The 22,382-nt window shown below is 37.4% G+C and overlaps 2 protein-coding genes across 2 annotated transcripts in view; one reads left to right on the top strand and one right to left on the bottom strand.

Moving 5' to 3' along the window:
- Nucleotides 1–6,036, bottom strand: part of LOC144066797 (oxysterol-binding protein-related protein 10-like) — a 53,037-nt gene extending 47,001 nt beyond the window's left edge. The window contains exon 1 of the mRNA XM_077590134.1: nucleotides 5,435–6,036. Within this exon, the coding sequence (XP_077446260.1) occupies nucleotides 5,435–5,700 (266 nt within the window). The 5' untranslated portion in view covers nucleotides 5,701–6,036. The remainder of the gene's footprint in view (nucleotides 1–5,434) is intronic.
- An 8,927-nt stretch (nucleotides 6,037–14,963) lies between these two features.
- LOC144067142 (transmembrane protein 42-like) lies at nucleotides 14,964–19,719 on the top strand. Its single transcript, XM_077590656.1, has 3 exons — nucleotides 14,964–15,263; nucleotides 17,269–17,415; nucleotides 18,636–19,719. The coding sequence occupies exons 1-3, from the start codon at nucleotides 15,087–15,089 to the stop codon at nucleotides 18,780–18,782; spliced, it is 471 nt and encodes a 156-aa protein (XP_077446782.1). The 5' UTR covers nucleotides 14,964–15,086; the 3' UTR covers nucleotides 18,783–19,719.
- The last annotated feature ends 2,663 nt before the right edge of the window (nucleotides 19,720–22,382 follow it).

Raw genomic sequence — 22,382 nt, 5'->3', positions numbered from 1 at the left:
TCCCGTTTTTGTTTAAGTTACAAGAAAATCGACATACGAGCTCAGTCCTCGTATCTTGAGGTACCACTGTACTATGAAAAACGACTCCTTATTGTACAAGTGAAACCGCTAAACGCACATTCCCACCCTATGTAACACTATTATCATGAACGAAAAACGCACAAACCCACAGAATAGTAGGTATCTATCTACTGATGATCCGTTCCAATCACACGCATCACTTACACAACAATATCAACACTTGACACAGGCAGAGTGCCACCTACACGGCAGCATATTTAGCTCCACTTGAGTCTGTTTCTCACCAACACACAACCTGTCCAGTACTTAGAATACACTTGTCATTTGAAAACCTGATTACTGTAATTACGGTAATACTGCAGGGATTTCTATTAATAAATGACGTGGAAGAAACCTAAAAACATAGTCATTTATTTACCGAATACACAAGATTAAAATGTATTTAAACATGAACCTTTCTAGTGTTTAATAATAATAATAATCGGACATAGGCCCTGTCGTCATTATCAACTAATACAGTGGCCCGATGTATGAGTGGTTAGTGCGTTGGCCTCACACTTCTGGGGTCGACACTTGTGCGGTTTGGATAACAAATGAACAAATAAAACTAATACTATTAAATTTTACACTCTTTAAATTATAGAATCTTGTCAGAGATTATTCAAAAATAGATGATCACGCCTCACACAGAACCCAAACTATTAAATTCTGCATTAAAACATTTCTTTAACTGTGTGCCTCTGCATAGTTGAAACCAATGACGTGTTCAGAGGTAGTGATTCCAGCAAAGGGAATATGATTCAATGGAAAACAATCCTCAAGACTTGTTTTTGTTAATGTGCGACAAGTTGAAATACGAAATTGACAGTGAGTTAGAAGAGGAAGTGAGTCAACATGATTCCTGTGAGATTTTACCATCGAAGTTTAAACTGAGGCGGCCCAGTAGAAGAGTGGTTAACGCATTGGACTCACAGTTCTGGGGTGGACGGTTTGATCTGAGGTGTGTCCTCAATGTGGGAAGTTTGCATGTTCTACGCCGCCTTGCGTGAGTTTTCTCCGGGTACTCCGGTTACCTCCAACATCCCCAAAACATATATGGTCGACTGGTTGAACACTCTAAATTGCCCCTAGGTCTGAGTGAGTGTCCATCTCCTTGTGCCCTGCCGAATTCGGGGGTACTCGGACGTTTCGTCGAAAGACGTTTGGTCCCCGAACGCTTGGTCGACCGGACGTCTGGTAGAACAGACGTCTGGTAGAACAGACGTCTGGTAGAACAGACGTCTGGTAGAACAGACGTCTGGTAGAACGGACGTTTGGTATAGAACGGACGTTTGGTATAGAACGGACGTTTGGTAGAACGGACGTTTGGTCGACCGGACGTTTGGTCGACCGGACGTTTGGTCGAACGGACGTTTGGTCGAACGGACGTTTGGTCGAACGGACGTTTGGTCGCTGGGTTGTTACTGTTAAAACCAGCTCTCAAAATTATAATCATGAGAGAGAGAGAGAGTGAGTTTAATATCTAAATATCTAATATCAAAATATCAACAGTACACTGTCATAATTTGACAGCGAGCAAACCCGGCGACCAAACGTCCGTTCTACCAATCGTCTGTTCAACCAAACGTCCGTTCGACCAAACGTCCGTTCGACCAAACGTCCGGGGACCAAACGTCTTTCGACGAAACATCCGGTCACGGATTTAGGGTGTCCCCCGCCCGGTGCCCGTAGTTGGCTGTTTTCGGCTTCAGCACCCCCCACAACCCTTGTGAGGATAAGTGGTTTGGAGAACGAAAAAAACAGTTTAAACTGAAGGCAGAATCACCATAACATGACAAGAAAAAAAGAGAGAGCCTGACACTGGAGCATCTTGGACTTCATTAACATCTAAACTCAAGCGCCTACTGAATGGTAAATATCTTACATTTAGGCTTCTTGACTCTAAAAACGAGTACTCGTCTGAAAATATTAACATCGGAATTTTGTATCGATGTGCTTTTAGCGATGCTGGGGTCAACAAACCTTGTTGGCAACACGCCACTCATCACGAGGTCATAGTAGACGTTAGTAAAATGTTTTGATCTAAACAACAGAACAGGCTACTTACCGGTTGGCCCACTTCTATGTGTTCAATACACTCAACTCAGTGCTTGGTCAGACGGAAAAAAATAGAGGCTTATATCAGAAGTGTTTGTGTTGCAGCAATTTTCTACACATTTTTTTCCGAGAAAAAGATTTGAATTTTTTGGGGGGAAAAAAACTGGCTGCCACAACATTTAAGGGTGCAGATTGCAAAAAAAGCCAACCCGCTACATCTCCTAAAATAACTAACTGACTTCCTGGGCAAAAGCGTAATCGAATTAAAAATGAATACTTTTTTTCGCTTATTTTACATAGTCCAATCATTGGAATTTAGTAAAGTAAGGTGACTTTTAATGCACTTTTCAATTAATGGGAATTTGCGTACTTGTCGAACAAAACAATGGAAAATTGCTGAAAAGTGACATTTTTTAAAATGATTACCATTTTAGAATATAAAAATATATATATTTTGTTTAAATTTGGCATTACAAGCCTTTAAAGCCCTTTTATTGTAAGATAATTGTTAGAATAACACTATTCGCCATGGTGGCTCGGTGGAAAAGTGCATTACAAGCCTTTAAAGCCCTTTTATTGTAAGATAATTGTTAGAATAACACTATTCACCATGGTGGCTCGGTGGAAAAGTGTTTAGCGTGTCGGCCTCACGGTGGGCGACCTGGGTTCAAATCCAGGTCAGGTCCACCTGTGTGGAGTTTGCATGTTCTCCTTGGGCCTGTGTGGGTTTTCTCCGGGTACTCTGGTTTCCTCCCACATTCCAAAGACATGCACGGTAGGCTGACACTCTAAATTGCCCTTAGGTATAAGTGTGAGTGTGAATGGTTGTTTGTCTCCTTGTGCCCTGCGATTGGCTGGCCACCAATTCAGGGTGTCCCCCGCCTCTGGCCCGAATTCAGCTGGGATGGGCTCCAGCACCCCCCGCGACCCTAGTGAGGATAAAGTGGTTTGGAAAATGAGATGAGATGCAGGAAAGTAAAGACAGCTTTTTTTAAAATTCCTTGGAATTCAAATCACAATTAAAACGAATGTGTCAACTTCAGTTCTTTGGAAATATTTCTCACGGCTTTTCCATTTAAACTCTCAGTATTGCTGTCAATGTGAGCAAAATAAATCCAAACGTGGCAGGGAGTGAAGTCATAAATGGTGCATGAATCACACAATAATGCACTGCTGGTATGTCGACAGTGGCAGAGCCGCATTATGAGTGTCTATTGTGCTTCAAAAGAAATAGTATCGATAAAAATATATAAACTATAGGAACCATAATTAAAGGAAATAAGAAGCTCAAAGGGGAAAATATTGTGTGATACTTTATTCCCACGTTATGGCAAATGTTGTACTGTACTGTAAACTCAATTTGCTTGCTTGCCGAGCTGGCATCATTCCCATGTTTTGGTGTAAAAAAAAAATGTTCAAATGTCATTTTTAAGCATCTAATGCAAGGGTGTCAGACTTGGGTTGGTTCGCGGGCCGCGTTAACGTCAACTCGATTTCATGTGGGCCGGACCTTTTTAGATATAATATTTAGATTTCTTTTTATATAAATGGATTAAAAGAACTGGATTAAAAACCCTGCATTTTCAGTTTTGTTATAGATCTAAAACAATGTTTATTTTAGCTTTTTTATATATATTTTTTAGGTTTTACAAAATGATTTTTGAACTAAAAACACAGAAAAAATTGATTAAAAAATGACAATTATGGATTTAAAAGGGGGAAAATCTGGAAATTTAATATACAACTATACTCTTCATTTTAATTTGATCCTAAAACTAAAAAGACAGAAAAAAATTGATTAAAAATTTACAATTATTGATTTAAAAGGAGGAAAATCAGGAAATTTAATATACATCTATACTCTTCATTTTAATTTGATCCTAAAACAGAAAGTCAGCACTCATGATTTACTTTCCCGGGCCACACAAAATGATGCGGCGGGCCAGATTTGGCCCCCGGACCGCCACTTTGACACATGTGATCTAATGCAAGGATGGGCAAACTGGTCCTCGGGGGCCGCTGTGGTTGCAAATTTTTGTTGCAACCGATCTGGCAAAGACACTTTAACCAATGACATTTCTGCAGAAATCAAGAAGCACCTGACTGCAATCCACTGATTGCACTTTCAGGACACCAGATTGGTGAAAATGTGTCCTCTTTATGGGTTGGAATGAAAACCTGCACCCACTGCAGCCCCCTTTGTGGAATAGTTTGCCCACCCCTGATCTAATGCTTTATGAAAAATCATCTTAGCAAAGGATGGCAGTGGGTTCTGGTCTTTGTACCAACCCATCCACAGTGCAGACAGTTTAACCAATGAGGTTTCTTCTAAAAATAAGTAGCACCTGACTGCAATCAATTGATTACACTGCAAAAGGTGTCCTCTTGTTTGGTTTGAATGAAAATCTGCACCCACTGTGGCCATGTAAGGACCAGTTGGGACCCCTGACTTAGTGAAAAATGTACTGAAGAGAGGTAAAAATAAGAGAAATATGTAACAAGGCAAAGAGCCAGAGTCAAACTTGCGAATAAATGTGAAATTACTTAATAAAAATCCAAATTATGAATGTGAAAATAAGGTAAAAATAAGAGAAATATGTAACGAGGCAAAGAGCCAGAGTCAAACTTGCGTATAAATGTGAAATTACTTAGTAAAAATCCAAATTATGAATGTGAAAATCAGTTAAAAATAAGAGAAATATGTAACGAGGCAAAGAGCCAGAGTCAAACTTGCGTATAAATGTGAAATTACTTAATAAAAATCCAACTTATGAATGTGAAAATAAGGTAAAAATAAGAGAAATATGTAACGAGGCAAAGAGCCAGAGTCAAACTTGTGTATAAATGTGAAATTACTTAATAAAAATCCAACTTATGAATGTGAAAATAAGGTGAAAATAAGGTAAAAATAAGAGAAATATGTAACAAGGCAAAGAGCAAGAGTCAAACTTGCGTATAAATGTGAAATTACTTAATAAATATCCAAATTATGAATGTGAAATTACTTAGTAAAAATCCAAATTACATCAAGTAAAAAATGTTAATAAATATAAATTTCCCAGCATCCAATTAAAACTATTAAACATTTGCAATCAAGTAATACTAAAAGACATATTAAATATTATTTTCAAAACGCACATTATTTGTGTGTACACTTTAAGTGGTTGCTTTAAAATCATTATAATAAACATCCCATGAGCTACTTTAGACTGAAATAAATCCCCGCCCCCTCCTCTTTTAAGTGCAACGTGGACATTGCCCCTAACCATTCATAAAAAAAGTCATTCGAACTAATTCAATATTCGCTTTAACTTACCTGTTTTGCCAGCCTTGAATGAGGTTGGTATATTTGCTAAGAACTCCTTCCAATTGTCGCCTGCGACCCAGCTGCTGCGGCGAACTGGCAATGTTCCCAAAGAAAGCCCCCCGGCAGCCTCCTGCCCCCGCGGGGACGCACTGGGGGCCGGAACCCGGACTCGGCGAGCCCGTCCTACCGCCGAGCTTTCTCGGCGTGCTTCGGTCACAAGACGGGGAGTTGGTTCTCTTGCTTCCGTGGTGTGGACTGCACGGCGTCTTGTCCATGCTGGTGGCGGACGGGACGGTCAAGAAGAAGAAGAAGAAGAAGAAGAAAAAAAAAAGAAGAAGAAGAAGAAGAAAAAGAAGCGGAGGAAGAGGAGGGGAGAGGGATGGAGCCCGAGTAGCCGCGGGGAGAATTTCACCACCACATTGAAATGGAGAAAAAGACGGCACGAACTGATAGCGAAGGCTGGGGACGTGTCGTGACCGCGTCGTGACGTGGTTGCGAGAGACCCCCGCCGCGTGTGAGGAGTGACATCTTCCTCGGTGATGTTCTAAAACCACGGTCGTCTCTGCAGTGCGTGGTTGTGTGAGACCGCTACACAAACCAGCGCTCTCTCGAATTAAGACACGCCCACTCGAGTCCAAACCCGGAAGTTACACATCAGAGCCTTGTGACCTCATCATCGTATGAAAATTTGATTACAGACAAAGTTTGGCTGCGAACATTAGTTTTGTTTGTTGATTATTTACGGAGGTCAACATTTTATCTTGAATGCAAGGAGGGGTTTTTTTCTTTTTTTTTCTTCCCAACTTGATTCTCCTCCTCCTCATGACCCGATTTTGTTCTGTGCTATATGTCATGTTGTCATCATCACATCAAAGATAATGCGCATTTATATAACATCAAAGAATTATTTCAGTGATTTTTATAGACATTACATATTTTTTTCCCACCTGTTACCAAACATAAAACGAAATAGCTTTTTTTAAAATGTTAACCTGTACAGCTGCTTGGAGATTCAAAATGGTAAATCTAAATCCTTTTTAATGCTGAAATTGATTAAAGTTCTCTCTGGTGTTTTTTTTTCTTCTTTTCATGTAACTTCGTTTTCTGAACTGCTTTATCTACAAAATATAACTGGACAGTAGTTGATCGAAGGCAATGTTGTAATAGCAGATTCGCCCTAATGAGTCACTTTCATGTGATATACAAATTAAGGTTATTTTCTCAAACCCCAATAATGAATTTCTACCCACCATTCTAATAGAAAGACAATATGGCTTGACATTTAGATGAGCTAACCTAACTTATTTCATTGTGAAGATTTCCAAAATGGGTGGTAAATCCTCCCTCTTAACACACTGTGAAACATTGCTTTTTTATTTCTTAATGTTACTTCTTAACAGTGCCTCACATGTTCCTAGCAGGTAGACTTTGTCCATTCCTATCCTAATGGCATTATTCATAGAGACAGACAAGTTATGGCCCAAGACAGCAGTTGCGTGATTTAAATGTCATACAGTCAATCCCAACTGCCCACATTGAAGACCCTAATCAACCTCTCCTAAATGGAAAGCTGCAGTGCAACTGCACACCATTGCAAAGTAATAACAGTAAAACAGCCCTCTAGCCGTGTTGACCAAAACTATACCTTGATTTAACCTATTGCTAAAACAAGTGTACACAATGACCACCAGGATTGAAATGCTTCTTTAATGAATAGCAGACACAGAAGCATCATGAGCTATCAGAGGATACAACGGCTACATTGAGAAATCGAGGGCTCGCCTTGATGAATCGCCTCAGGACACTTAACAGGGCTCAGATAGATTCCTGTCGCTTGTCTGCTGAGGCAGCCTGAAAGCCGAGATCAATACCGGAGAATAAAAAAAATCCTTGAGCAACAGAGAGATGTTAGTTAAACACGTGTTATAAGCTTCAAGATGGGGTCAACTGCATTTCGTTATAATTCAGGCCATTTTAAGCCTTCTATTAACTTTGTATTTGATTAGATTCGATTAGATCAGATTAGATGACTTTATTCATCCCGTATTTGGGAAATATCATTGTCACAGTACCAAGAGGGTGAGAATACAGACACAGGAAAATACATTTTAGACATAAATAAATAGGTAATAAGTAAGCTAATAAATAAATACATACATACATTAAAAAATATAATAAATATATTAATTATTTAACTAATAAATACATATACAAACAAATTACTAAATATATATATATATATAAATATATAAATAAATTAGTAAATAAATATATATATATAAATAAATTAGTAAATAAATATATAAATATTAAAAAAAATAAGCGTGTTGCTGACATAGAAAAGGCTAGTATTTTTTTCCAGTTTTTTGAATTGTAAAAAAAAAATTCCTCTATTTTCTAAGAACATATGAATATTTTATGTATGTAAATATAAAAAAATATTCATATAACTTACCGGTTATATATATGTATACATGTACATACATATAATAATTAATTTAAAAAATGTTTTGCTGAAATATATACATATACATATAAAATAGCAGTGGCGGTCCGTCAGGGCCTTCAAGGCCTTCTCTGCTGGCCTAAGAAATATCTGAATCATATATTATATTTTGTCCGTGAATACTTATTAAATAATTCAAAATTGTCTGTTAGCTTCCTTTCATTGCTTTTCCCCCTGGTTGCACTGCTTCCAGATGTGTGTGTTCATATTGAAGCATTTAACCAATCACATTTCAGCCATTATTTGTTGCCAGGGTCAGAAATCTGCCTCAAGGCCTTCACAATCAGTTCTGTAGGCTCAGCTGCCTTAAACAAGTGTCGATACGACTGTTCCTTTAACCAATCAGATTTCGAGTTGGCAACACCACAATGCCTTCTTGCAGGCTTAAGGATACGTCATCGCTTTCACCAACTTTGATTGGCTAGTGATAGAGTAGACGGGCCAAAGCTACCAAACTGTATCTGGAGCGAACTGCACAAGCAAATATATTGTTGTGTTGATTTAAAGCCATTTTCAAGACGGACCATACCAGAAATACGACAGGACAGGCTCGACTTTCAGCATTAGCTTCGATGGTGATAGAAAAGAAGGAAGAAAGAAAGGAGGAAGAATATTGTGTACAGTTAAAATGGATTTTTGGTGAGTAAAATATGGCTATATTCCTAAATATTTCAATTGTGGGCCAAGTTCTGATATCTGAAAAGCTCCAGTGTTTGTATTTAATCACTAAATGCTGCTAGGAAGTGGATTTTACCCCGTTTTAGTGCCATTTTTGCCATTGACGTCCATCGCTGTCTTTTAACGGGAAAATCACCCACCGGGCCAGTTGTAATGTCTGAAAAGCTCCAGTATTTGTATTTAATCATTAAATCCTGCTAAGAAGTGGATTTTACCCGTTGAAGGCGCTACGAGAAAATGCACGGACCGCCACTGTAAAATAGTATGGAGTATATAATATGAAGTAAAGTATCAAAGCACAATAAAACGTAAAAACAAAAGATTTAAAAAAGCTGTAAAAACACAGATTATGAGTGAGGACTTAGGGGGTTACTGCCACTGGCTACCGCTTGAACGGCGCCATTTTGAAGAAGAAGAAAAAAGTGATATATGTATAAACGAGGCAAAAAACAATGTAGCAATATGAAGAAATTTAGCAGGAATACTATCTACAGCAAGCCACTTTTCTCATTAGCGATAATACTCATCTCTACATCACCTCAGATGTGCAAGATCAAAACAGCGTTCGTAATCACCCTGAGACCTCGCCACTGTAAAATATGAAAGCGCCTTTGATTCAATCGCGCTCGCCATGGTGGAGCTACGCTCCTCCATCACATGCCTCTTTTCTGCAAACATGGATTAATGGCCATAGAGAGACTCTAAAGTGGGCCCTCTACCAACACCTGTATCTGGATTTATCACCTCAAGAGGCAGTACTTCAAGAACACAAAATGTCAGCTTTCAAAAAAATATAAAACATTATATGTGTGCTAAATTTATTCTGAAGAATTTTCAACTGAAGAGTCTTCCAATTCTAGGATTCTTGCCAAATGTAAAATATCTTTAAATCTTTAGTCCAAATAATGTTTCACAATGATATAATTTCAAATTGAACTTTTTGTAACACAATATACAAGAAAATTGAGTTCAAATTCTATAAATTTTCCTCGTTTTTATTACTAGAATGAGTGTGTTGCTAAGAACTCAACATTTGTAACACAGATTAGACAATATTCTGAATATACATGTATATTTATTCATTTCTGTACTGCTTATCCTCTTCAGGGTTGCAGGGGTGCTGTAGCCTATCTCAGCTGACTACACCCTAAACTGGTCACCAGTCAGTCAGGTCATTTTAGATAAAATATTTAGAATTTTTTTTATAAATGGATTAAAAGAACTGGATTAAAAGCCCTGAATATTCAGTTTTTATAGATCTAAAACAATGTTTATTTTAGCTTTTTTTAATATATTTTTAGATTTTACAAAATGATTTTTGAACTAAAAACATAGAAAAAAATTGATTAAAAAATTACAATTATTGATTTAAAAGGGGGAAAATCAGGAAATGTAATATACATCTATACTCTTCATTTTAATTTGATCCTAAAACAGAAAGTCGGCGCTTATGATTTACTTTACCGGGCCACACAAAATGATGCGGCGGGCCAGATTTGGCCCCCGGGCCGCCACTTTGACACGTGTTCAAGACTGACAAATTGTGAAAAATGTGAAATTGACCAAAGGTTTCTGCCCAACGGAGACTTTCCAACACTATAACCTGTAATTTATGAGTATTTTTAATATTTACATATATATAATATGTATATGTTCTTAGAAAATAGAGGAACATTTTTTTTGCAATTCAAAAAACAAAAAAAGAGTCTTTTCTAAAGTGTTTGAATCATTTCAATGTCAACCTCATGAAAACGCATTTGGCCTCAACTTTGGCCAACAAAATAAGTAGTGTCAATGTCACCAATGATCCCTTAATGAATACCAATTAAAATGTAATCCTTCAGCAATTTGATTATTCTTCTTGAAGTGGCACAGTAGCATTGAGCGGCACTCTACTATTAAATACCTTAATATGAATCAAAAGTGGTTATATACAGTAATCCCTCGAATATCATGGTTAATGTAGACCAGACATGGGCGCGATAATCGAAAAATCGCAAAGTAAGGTCACCCCTATTATAATTTTTTTTCAGTGCTGAGTCCTAGTAGCAAGAGTGGCTTCCGCTAACGAGTTTCAGCGTGGATTTTCACTTTTTAAAAATAATTAATAGCGGAAAAAAATCGCAAAGTAGTGAATTCGCAATAAGTGAAGACGCGATAATTGAGGGATTACTGTATTATAAATAAATAGGTAATAAGTTAATTAAAAAATAAAATACATAAATAAATAAACATAAATAATTATATAAATAGAAATAAATAAATATATAAATAAATATTTAAATAAATATATAAATACAAAAATAAAAATACATGAATAAAAAAATAAAATAAAAAATATCTATATAAATAAACAAATAAATAAATATACAAATAAATAAAGAAATATAGAAATGAATAACCGTGTTGCTTAATGGAGGATATCCCAAGTGCTACTTTATAAAACTGCACTCTAAATTTTCTTGAAAAGCATTTGACATTTAGAACACTGACTATCTTTTCATTGGGGACAGCAACAACAACAAAAAGAGCAAGACTCAGCTCATTAAAAATAGGTGTAGGTGAAAATCTTCCATTAGTCCCTCTCTTATGCTTCTATGGCTCTCAATTTCTCTGGTATGATATTTCATAGCTTTCAAAGAAACATGTTCAAGGAGTTCATTACTTGGTCCGACTCATTTTGAGAGCTTATTGGAAAAAAAATGGGTATATATGAGAGGGTTTGCGATAAAGTGCCACCAGACTGAATACAAATGAACACATTTCAGTGGCCGTCTTATTGGTTCTCTGATGGGAATCTACAGACAGCTCCATTGCCAGACAAGCAATAACTTTGGCCACCAAAATACATTTTCACATGTAGTAGTTCTTGCTTTTATCCAATATACACAAACAACAAAGCATTTAAGTAAGGTACTTTTGCTTGAACTTTATTTCGAATAAAACTTAAAAAGAAGATGCAGCACATATAGTTTAAAGTTTCAAAGCCTTTTAGTCTTAGCCTTTGTGTTTGTGCTTTTGTCTAAGCCTACATTAACTACAAAGAGCAGGCAATATAATTACTTAATGGACAAGAGGGCAGTATTGACCACTTTTACTGACACGCTAAGCAGCATCTAGTATATGAATGCATGTACTGTTTGTAAAAATGAAAAAGACAAGAGCATTTGGAATATTTTTCTTGCTGTTTTTCACAGTGCAAGAATTAATAATGAATGCGACTATTTCTTTTAAGGAAATGTAGCGCGCGTACTCCCTCTAATGCTATGCATTGAAGTCACTGGAATGCAGTGGCGGTCCGTGCATTTTCTCGTAGCGCCTTCAACAAATCAATCAAACCCTCAAAAACTATTTTATGGCTATAAAACCTCTACAGCTGCGACACATAAAAAATAATCAATAAATCAATGCACAAAAATGGGGTAAAATCCACTTCCTAGCAGCATTTATTGATTAAATACAAATACTGGAGCTTTTCAGACATTACAACCGGCCCAGGGGGGTTATTTCACCGGGAAGACAGCGATGGATGTCAATGGCGAAACGGCAAAAATTGCACTAAAATGGGGTAAAATCCACGTCCTAGCAGCATTTAGTGATTAAATACAAACACTGGAGCGTTTTAGATATCAGAACCGGGCCCACAATTGAAATATTATTTAAGAATATAGCCATATTTTACTCACCAAAAATCCTTTTTAACTGTGCACAATATCCATCCTCCTTTCTTTCTTCCTTCTTTTCTATCGCCATCGAAGCTAATGCTGAAAGTCGAGCCTGTCCTGTCGTATTTCTGGCATAGTCCGTCTTGAAAATGCCTTTAAATCAACACAACAATATATTTGCTTGTGCAGCCTGCTCCAAATACAGTTTGGTAGCTCTGGCTAATGACTAGCCTCATAGTTAGTGAAAGCGATGACGTATCCCTACGCCTGCGACAAGGCAATGACACATCCCTCCGCCCGCGACAATGCATTGTGGTGTTGCCAACTTGAAATCTGATTGGTTAAAGCAACAGTCTTATCGACACTTGTTTAAAGCGGCAGAGCCCGCAGAACTGATTGTGAAGGCCTTGAGGCAGATTTCTGACCCTGGCAACAAATAATGGCTGAAATGTGATTGGTTAAATGCTTCAATTTGAAAACACACATCTGGAAGCAGTGCAACCAGGGGGAAAAGCAATAAAAGGAAGCTAACAGACAATTTGGAATAATTTAATAAGTATTGATGGACAAAATATAATATATGATTCAGATATTTCTTAGGCCAGCAGAGAAGGCCTTGAAGGACCTGATGGCCCACCACTGTCTGAACTATAGAAAATGTATGAGTTAGGAGAATTTCTCGTATTCAAATTGTACCCCATTTATTCACTTTTATCTATAGTTGATGGCTGATAAGGTCATGCTTAAGCCTCCTGTCAAATTAACTTTAAATTTGAGTCTGAGGAATACCAAATGAGTGGAAAAAGATTAGAGGTTGACAGCTCTTCTGTAAAGGTGTCATAAGACTCATATTGGCTCAATTATCGCTTGACTGAACAAGTACAGATGAAGCCCAATTAGCTTTTTATCTTGACATGAACAAAGGAAGAGATAACAGGCCAAATGAAACTTAACTTTTATCAGGCAGAAAAGCGACTGCCAAAATTTCAAGGGCTTAGCCTCAGAGGGATCTATTGCTGTGGATTTCTGAGCCGTACTCGAATGTAAATACTGGCGCATGTTTTATTATCACATTAATATTCTATATTTAGACATTAAATGTTAACAGGACCATGATATGTACCGGTCACCGGTCCATGCCATTATCTGCTCGTAATTTGGAGGATAATCCCAATTCCTGTGTCAACTTTCTTCCATCTATTCTCCTTAAATATTATTTACTTAAAATGGTTCTTCAATGTACATGAAATTAGTATTTTTATGGTGACGTGGCTTCCAAATTTGCAGTTTAAGCAATCCGAAATAAGTGGATCATGCTTTTTGCAAATGCTCTCTTTCACTTGGTTTCCATGACATTAGCATTGATTGTCTTCTGCTTCAGGCTTACTTAATTGCACAGTGGAGGAGGACCACCAATGGAAGAATTAAACTATAGAAAAATGCTCTTATAAGGGTGCTTCCTTGTTCCAAATGGGTACATGGTTTTGGCAATACTATTCATGTCGATAAGTGCTTCTCAGGCACAATGCAAGCTCAAATTAGGTCAATTTGATACTTTTGAAAAAAAAATGGTATACTATTGTGATTGTGACTATATATATGTGTATATATAAAAATCAAACTCAAATTGCTGTATATATACACCAATGGCGGGCGGTGCATTTTCTGTTAGCGCCTTCAACATATCAATCCAACCCTCAAAAACAATTTTATGCCTATAAAACCTCTACTGCAGCTACAGCTGCGACACATAAAAAATAATCAATAAATTAATGCACAAAAATGGGGTAAAATCCACTTCCTAGCAGCATTTCATGATTAAATACAAATACTGGAGCTTTTCAGACATTAAAACCAGGCCAGGGGGTGATTTTCCCGGGAAAAGACAGCGATTGGTTAAATGCTTCAATATGAAAACACACATCTGGAAGCAGTGCAACCAGGGGGAAAAGCAATGAAAGGAAGCTAACAGACCATTTGGAATAATAAGTATTGATGGACAAAATACAATATGATTCAGATATTTCTTAGGCCAGCAGAGAAGGCCTTGAAGGCCCTGACGGCCCGCCAATGATATACACATATACATATATACACACACACATACATATATATATATATATATATATATACATATACATATATATATATATATATATATATATATATATATATATATATATATATATATATATATATATATATATATATATATATATATATATAGTCACAATCACAATAGTATACCAATTTTTCTATATATAATGAGTGGTTAGCGCGTCGTCTCACATTGGAAAACCTGGGTTCAAATCCAGGTCGGTCCACCTTTGTGGAGTTTGCATGTTCTCCCCGGGCTGGCGTGGGTTTTCTCCGGGTACTCTGGTTTCCTCCCACATTCCAAAAACATGCATGGTAGGCTGATTGGACACTCTAAATTGCCCCTAGGTATGAGTGTGAGCATGAATGGTTGTTTGTCTCCTTGTCCCCTGCGATTGGCTGACCACCAATTCAGGGCTCCCCCCGCCTCTGGCCCGAAGTCAGCTGGGATGGGCTCCAGCACCCCCCTTGACCCTAGTAAGGATGAAGTGATTCAACAATGGACTTCAACTCCCAAAATGCAACGCTGACATTCAGTCTCCACCCCCAATGATTCTGCGGCCGAGTGCGCTGTGACCGCCACCAATCGGCCGAGTGACGAAAGTGCAGCGCTCGCTACCAAAAACACTCACTTACCAGGCGGGCAAGCAGCTCCAGAGGTGGAAACTGGAAAGATGGACTAGCCCATTATGTGCCTAATCTGTCCTCCTTCAAGATGTTTCCCGGAGTTTTCTATGCATTGCTGGCGGGTTTCCTTGCGGCCGTGGCATCGTCGTCGGCTAAGCTGTCCCTGGGAGCGGACTACCTGAAGGGAGTGTGCGAGACGGGGCTCCGGACGTGGGGCGAACAGCGGCGATTTCGACAAGTGGACGAAACGACCGCATGCGACCGGGTGAGTCATGAGGGGGCTAAAGTTGCTGGTCCAGCTGCTTCAGTGTAAGCAGCAGTCACGACGAGAGAGATGGTGACAATGCAGCAGTGTGGTATCGCGTTGTCTGCCGTTTCCATGCCGTTTCCCCCCTTCAGGGTCGCGCTTCCTCTTTGACCTTCACGCAACTATAAATACACACATCACCATTTTGTGCAAAAGTCACCCTGAAATGAAGACCTGTCAAAAGCGCAGTTGTATCTCGCGTACTTTCACAAGGTTATTATTCCTCCCTGCCTCATTTTGCATCCTATTTGGATGGCAAGCACGTGTGATCAGGGGTCCCCAACCACCGGTTCGTGGACTGGTAGCGGTCCGGGAGTTACCTAGTGCCGGTCCGTCAGAGTAAAAAATATTATTTTTATAATTATATATATATATATATATATATATATATATATATATATATATATATATATATATATATATATATATATATATATATATATAGTCACAATCACAATAGTATACCAATTTGACGGTGGCGGTGGCACGAGTGGCTTTGGAAATACTTCTAACATGGTTAAACCGAGATGTCCCTGTTTTAAAAGTGGATTGTAAGCCTTCAAAATGCAGTGGCGGGCCGTCAGGGCCTTCAAGGCCTTCTCTGCTGGCCTTATATTTTGTCCATCAATACTTATTAAATAATTCCAAATGGTCTGTTAGCTTCCTTTCATTGCTTTCCCCCCTGGTTGTACTGCTTCCAGATGTGTGTTTTCATATTGTAGCATTTAACCAATCACATTTCAGCCATTATTTGTTGCCAGGGTCAGAAATCTGCCTCAAAGCCTTCACAATCAGTTCTGCGGGCTCTGCTGCATTAAACAGGCGTCGATAAGACTGTTGCTTTAACCAATCAGATTTCGAGTTGGCAACACCACAATGTATTGTCGCAGGCGTAGGGATACATAATTGCCTTCTTACAGGCGTCGGGATACGTCATCGCTTTCACCAACTTTGATTGGTTAGTGATAGAATAGGCGGGCCAAAGCTACCAAACTGTATCGAGCGAGCTGCACAAGCAAATATATTGTTGTGTTGATTTAAAGCCATTTTCAAGACGGACTATGCCAGAAATACGACAAGACAGGCTCGATTTTCAGCATTAGCTTCGATGGTGATAGAAAAGAAGGAAGAAAGAAAAGAAGGAAGAAAGAAAGGAGGATGGATATTGTGTACAGTTAAAAAGGATTTTTGGTGAGTAAAATATGGCTATACTCCTAAATAATATTTCAATTGTGGGCCAAGTTCTGATATCTGAAAAGCTCCAGTGTTTGTATTTAAGCTCCAGTGTTTGTATTTAATCACTAAATGCTGCTAGGAAGTGGATTTTACCCCATTTTAGTGCAATTTTTGCCGTTTCACGTATGGACATATCGACGTTCATCGCTGTCTTTTTCCCAGTGAAATGATACTCCGGGACCGGTTCTGATGTCTAAAAAGCTCCAGTATTTGTATTTAATCAATAAATGCTGTTTTTGGCTGGATTTTACCCCATTTTCGGGCAATATTTGCCGGTACGCCATTGACGTTCATCGCTGTCTTTTCCCGGGAAAATCACCCCCTGGTCCGGTTGTAATGTCTGAAAAGCTCCAGTATTGCTGCTAGGAAGTGGATTTCACCCGTTGAAGGCGCTACGAGAAAATGCACGGACCGCCACTGGAATGTAATGCGTTGATACTGGATTTAGCACTGATGCACCACCCTCCACCAAGTTGCAGAGATATGGAAATAAGACAGGGGTGTATATATACATTGTGTCCTTGTACTACAAGTACATTTACTTATACTACAAGAATGTGTACTTAATTGTTATCAACTATGGTTACTTCAATATTTTGATCCTGTTCGCACTCCCAATTTTGACCACTAATCTTTCATGCTGCTCCTTTAAATGAAAAATGTGGTCAGAAGTATGTTACTAAGTGGAGAAATACAAATATCAATCTTTAATGGCATCAATTTTCAGCTCCACATCCCTCTGAGGCTACTGTGTGGTGGGCTGCTTTTTACCTGCAACGCTGTGATGTGGACCTTTCTTGCCAAAGCACTCAGGTACTCCTCTTCCTCCACCCAGACCACTGTGACCACCACTGCCTCCAACTTCGTATCTTCCGTAAGTCATAGTCTAGCACTTTCAAACTCAATCCGCTGTTTATTTACAAATTGGTTCACTCTATTTTAGTGCCATTTATCATATTTTCGGGACTACAGTAATACCTCGACATACGTGTAAAATTCAGGAAAATATTTATCTTGAGATACGAGACAAATTTTGATATACAGACGCTCCCCTACTTACGAACATTCGAGTTACGAACAACGGTACATACGAACATGTCTGCGCATATGGCATATGTCGAAAAATGTTCGGAAAGAGATGCTGTAAGTTAGATTTTGTTTTGCGTGCCTTTTTTCGAGTAGTGCTTCTTTCCGCCGCTAATACCGACGCCTGGCGCTGTGAGAGCTCACCCAGCATCCACCTTCCTCTGCCCAGTTCGTTGCTGTGCGTAAGTGCGTGAACGTATCTCCAGTGCGCAAAGAACATTTTTATCATTAAATATCTCGTGCATCCATTCTTCAATATGGTTGGTGAAAAGCGAAAGGCTTCTAGTGAGGGTGGTAGTGCAAGGAAGAGACAAGCCATTTCATTTGAAACGAAAGTGGCAACAATAAAGAAGCTTGATGCGGATGAGAAAATGTTGAGCGTTGCACGGGCATACAACTTGAATCGTTCGACCGTCGGTGTATTGAACGTTGCACAAAGGTTGCAAATCAATTGAATGATGCCATACAGTGCTACCGCATCATTTATGATGAAAAAAAGAAGAAAACTGTGCAATCAAAATTTAAAACAAAATTACAATTAAGTTTAGTGCAAGGTTAGAGTAAACCTTTTTTGGAGTGTGTCTGCATCGTAATCCAAGTTCATTTAAATTACATTATGTTACGAGCACGTTGCCGTGCAAAAAAACACCCCCCCTCTCCCCCCTCCACGAAATCCGTCTAATTTTAGTACTATTAAACACATCTCAGTACTATTAAACCAGTAGTTATTTGTTATTTTTTTAATAGATGGCGAATTAGAACAAATAAAAATGTTTTTCCAATCCAATATCCTGTTTTTGGTGTTTTTTTCAGATGGTTGGAACTAATTAATTTCATTTTAGTTAATTCCTATGGGAAACGTTCATTTGAGTTTCGAGAAAATCGACATACGAGCTCAGTCCCGGAACTAATTAAGCTCGTATCTCGAGGTACCACTGTATTATATTTTGCCCAATTGTGACAATAATTAGTACTGGAATTGATTTAGGATGTTTTTTTCATTTTGAGGCTTTCCTGGGGCAGCTGATCTTTGGTGAGGCCCAAATTACACTGTGGTGGGTTGGGATCTCCTTGACGTTCTCCGGCCTGCTCGTCTTGCAGAGGGTTTCTCCGCAGGAACGAGAGCCCAACGCTCTTGCCAAAAGGGATGAATAATGTATTTCAGCTCTACTAAACTGTGTTCAGCCTGACCACATACTTCTTATACTTGTGAAACATATGCTTTAGATCACTTTGAATTCTGATTTTGCATCACACCAAAGAAAATGTCTCATGTTTTGTGTTTAGTCATGAAATGTATAAAGTGGGAGGCAACATGAGGAGCAGATAAAAGAAATTGGTCCTTGGCCCAATGTTTAAAAAAACAAAATACCCCTTTAGGAATTGAGGTTTGAAGAAATTTGTTCCAGGATCAAACCGTATTAAACACTAACTAGGGACAAATAAGGATTTGAACAAACTGAACGATCGTACATGTGTAAAAAAATAATATGTAGCTCAAGTTTAGAGGTTCAAATTAAGCATCATATAAGATGCTTTGAAAGTATAATCACATATTTGTGAATTACATGCACTAGTATACAGAAGTTTATTGCATCCACTTAAAAAAAGCCCTGGTCATTTTTTAAATTAATGTTTTTTTGGGGGTTGTTTTTTCAATTATTTTATAAAATTATTATTAATTTTATGGTGTTATTTTTTTGAATTATTTTTCCCAGTTTTTCAAATTTATTATTTTTCTCAGGTTGTTTTTTGAGATAATTATTTTTGGGGGTTGTTTTTTCAATTAATTATTTTATAAAATTATTATTAATTTTATGGTGTTATTTTTTTGAATTATTTTTTTCCCAGTTTTTCAAATTAATTATTTTTCTCAGGTTGTTTTTTGAAATAATTATTTTTTGGGGTTGTTTTTTCAATTAATTATTTTATTAAATTATTATTAATTTTATGGTGTTATTTTTTGAATTATGTCTTTTCCCAGTTTTTCAAATTAATTATTTTTCTCGGGGTGTTTTTTGAAATAATTATTTTTTGGGGTTGTTTTTTCAATTAATTATTTTATTAAATTATTATTAATTTTATGGAGTTATTTTTTGAATTATGTTTTTCCCATTTTTTCAAATTAATTATTTTTCTCAGGTTGTTTTTTGAAATAATTATTTGGAAAAACAAGGAAGAAAAAAAATGTATTAAAAAAAACAACCCTAGAAAATTAATTAATTTGAAAAACTGAGGTTTCAAAAAATAATTAATTCAAAAAACAACACCAAAAATACATTAATTTGAAAAACAACCAGGTCTGAGGTTATTAAAACCGGAAGACAAGAAAATGGAAGGAGACAGATTGGGTGACTCTTGTCCAATGTTTTTCATCTGCCAAAATATTTGAACAGCAACTTCCTAGATTAATTTGTTGGCATTATGATTGCCCGTGGTTTTGCCAAAGGTTGCCAGTCAACAAGACATTTATTATCACGTTTCTTATACGTTTTGGCTCACCAACATTGTCACGTCACTATTAATCAATGTTGATTTTGTACAGCAACGACCACTGACACTCACTGTAAACATCTGCCTACACTTCAGGCGATACGTTTTTGCCGGAGAACTGAGCTCTTTTCACAAGTAATAATATAATGTAGCTGGGAAATGATTGACATGTTATTAAGAAGAACATTATGGCGCATGTTTGGTGTTAGACTTTTACTAGATATACGCATCTTTCTATCATGTCCTCAATTCACACCAAAGCACGTGACATCTCTGTGAATAGGAACGCAAAACGGTAGCTATAATGACAAACGCACAAATACATCAAGATGGATGCCGATCCGACTGTTGCCAGGCAGATTACTGTATCTTTCGGGCTGTAAATAGCATGAGTATAAGTCGCACTAGCCAAAAAATGCACATTTAAAAGGAAAAAAAATATATGTTGCATTCAAGTACAAGTTGCACTAGCTAAAAAATGCACAATGAAAAGAAGGAAAAAATATATAAATTGTAATATTGGAGTATAAGTTATACCCTAGAAAACAGCAAAACAAGCTGAGCCAATCTATGAAAAAAAAAGTGCGACTTATAGTCCGGAAAATACGGTAGTTCTCAAGTAGTGTGATTTTTGTTGTCAAGTTTACATTTGTGTACAGACAAGCAATATAAAATATTTGATGGGATCAGAAGAGGTACACCTGTCAATTGATACTTTTAGGAAATTAAGTGTTAATTAATAAAAAGGTACATAGCGGTTAATTAGAAAATTGTACATTTCTTCACTTACATAGTCTTCAAGCTCAATCATATTTTACATTACAAAAATAATTATTTCTAATTATTCAGAGTGAAATAAATTGAGAATACAAGTTTGATGTTTTGATGAGTAATGGAATACTGAGCAGATTTCCACGATACCTAAATTAATTTATATTCATCTGTATTTAAAAAAAATGTTCCAGTTATAAAACCTTAAGTACCGATAATTTCTGCTTTTTAATTTGATTAACTGTTGATGTCTAAAAGCAATACAAGTAAAAATATCTCCCGATAATTCTAAGATGAGTGCAAAATTTACACCTAATTATCAATGAAATGTATTATTCCTTTTAAAGACAGTGATTATCCTTGTAAAAGAAGTTCTCATTAGATTGTGCCATTGTACCTAATGAATTCTCTAAAGTATTTTAAGCACATGAGCAAATGTGTGCCATAAGAAGCCCTCATTAGATTTAATAGGCTGCTTCTAAAATTTACTCTTGTGGCCACTGCACTGAAAATTATTACTTTTTTTTAACATGTTCATGCAACTCTGATTCAGTCATAATGTATAAAAAACATAAAACGAAATAAACATCTCATTTGATGCATTGTTTCTCAACTCATCTGTGTACTCTGACATCACAAGTTTGCAAAATAAATGTTACATATGACTGGAAGAAATAACATAAAAACAGTGGTGTGCCGTCAGGGCCTTCAAGGCCTTCTCTGCTGGCCTAAGAAATATCTGAATCATATATTATATTTTGTCCATGAATACTTATTAAATAATTCCAAATTGTCTGTTAGCTTCTTTTCATTGCTTTTCCCTCTGGTTGCACTGCTTCCAGATGTGTGTTTTCATATTGAAGCATTTAACCAATCACATTTCAGCCATTATTTGTTGCCAGGATAAGAAATCTTCCTCAAGGCCTTCACAATCAGTTCTGCAGGCTCTGCTGCATTAAACAAGTGTCGATAAGACTGTTGCTTTATCCAATCAGATTTCGAGTTGGCAACACCACAATGCCTTGTCGCAGGCGTAGGGATACGTCATCGCTTTCACCAACTATGATTGGCTAGTGATTAGCCAGAGCTACCAAACTGTATCTGGAGCGAGCTGCACAAGCAAATATATTGTTGTGTTGATTTAATAGCGGTTTTGTCAACCCACAATGGCTGAAGGAGGAGAAGAAATTGATTTGTTTGCAGATTTACTGTCAAAGCCATTTTTAAAACGGACTTTTCAAGAAAAAAAAGCTGGACATCGTTAAGAAAGCTCGGACAACTCCAAAGCAAACAAGCCTGTCGCAACCGGGAACGAACATTTTCAGCACTAAATCGAATAAAAACGTATGCCAGAAATACGACAGGACAGGCTTGACTTTCAGCATTAGCTTCGATGGCAATAGAAAAGAAGGCGGAGAGAAAGAAGGATGGACATTATGTACAGGTAAAAAGCATTTTTGGTGAGTAAAATATGGCTATATTCCTAAACAA

The sequence above is a fragment of the Stigmatopora argus genome, chromosome 21, assembly GCF_051989625.1.
Source record: "Stigmatopora argus isolate UIUO_Sarg chromosome 21, RoL_Sarg_1.0, whole genome shotgun sequence".
Lineage (NCBI taxonomy): Eukaryota > Metazoa > Chordata > Actinopteri > Syngnathiformes > Syngnathidae > Stigmatopora > Stigmatopora argus.
The sequence above is the reverse complement of the archived record's forward strand: the minus strand, read 5'-3'. Positions and strand labels throughout refer to the sequence as shown.

Coding starts and splice junctions, on each gene's coding strand:
- LOC144067142 (XM_077590656.1), top strand. CDS start 15,087: ATGTTTCCCGGAGTTTTCTATGCATTGCTGGCGGGTTTCCTTGCGGCC. Junction 15,264..17,268: donor AAACGACCGCATGCGACCGG/GTGAGTCATGAG, acceptor ATCAATTTTCAG/CTCCACATCCCTCTGAGGCT. Junction 17,416..18,635: donor CCTCCAACTTCGTATCTTCC/GTAAGTCATAGT, acceptor TTTCATTTTGAG/GCTTTCCTGGGGCAGCTGAT.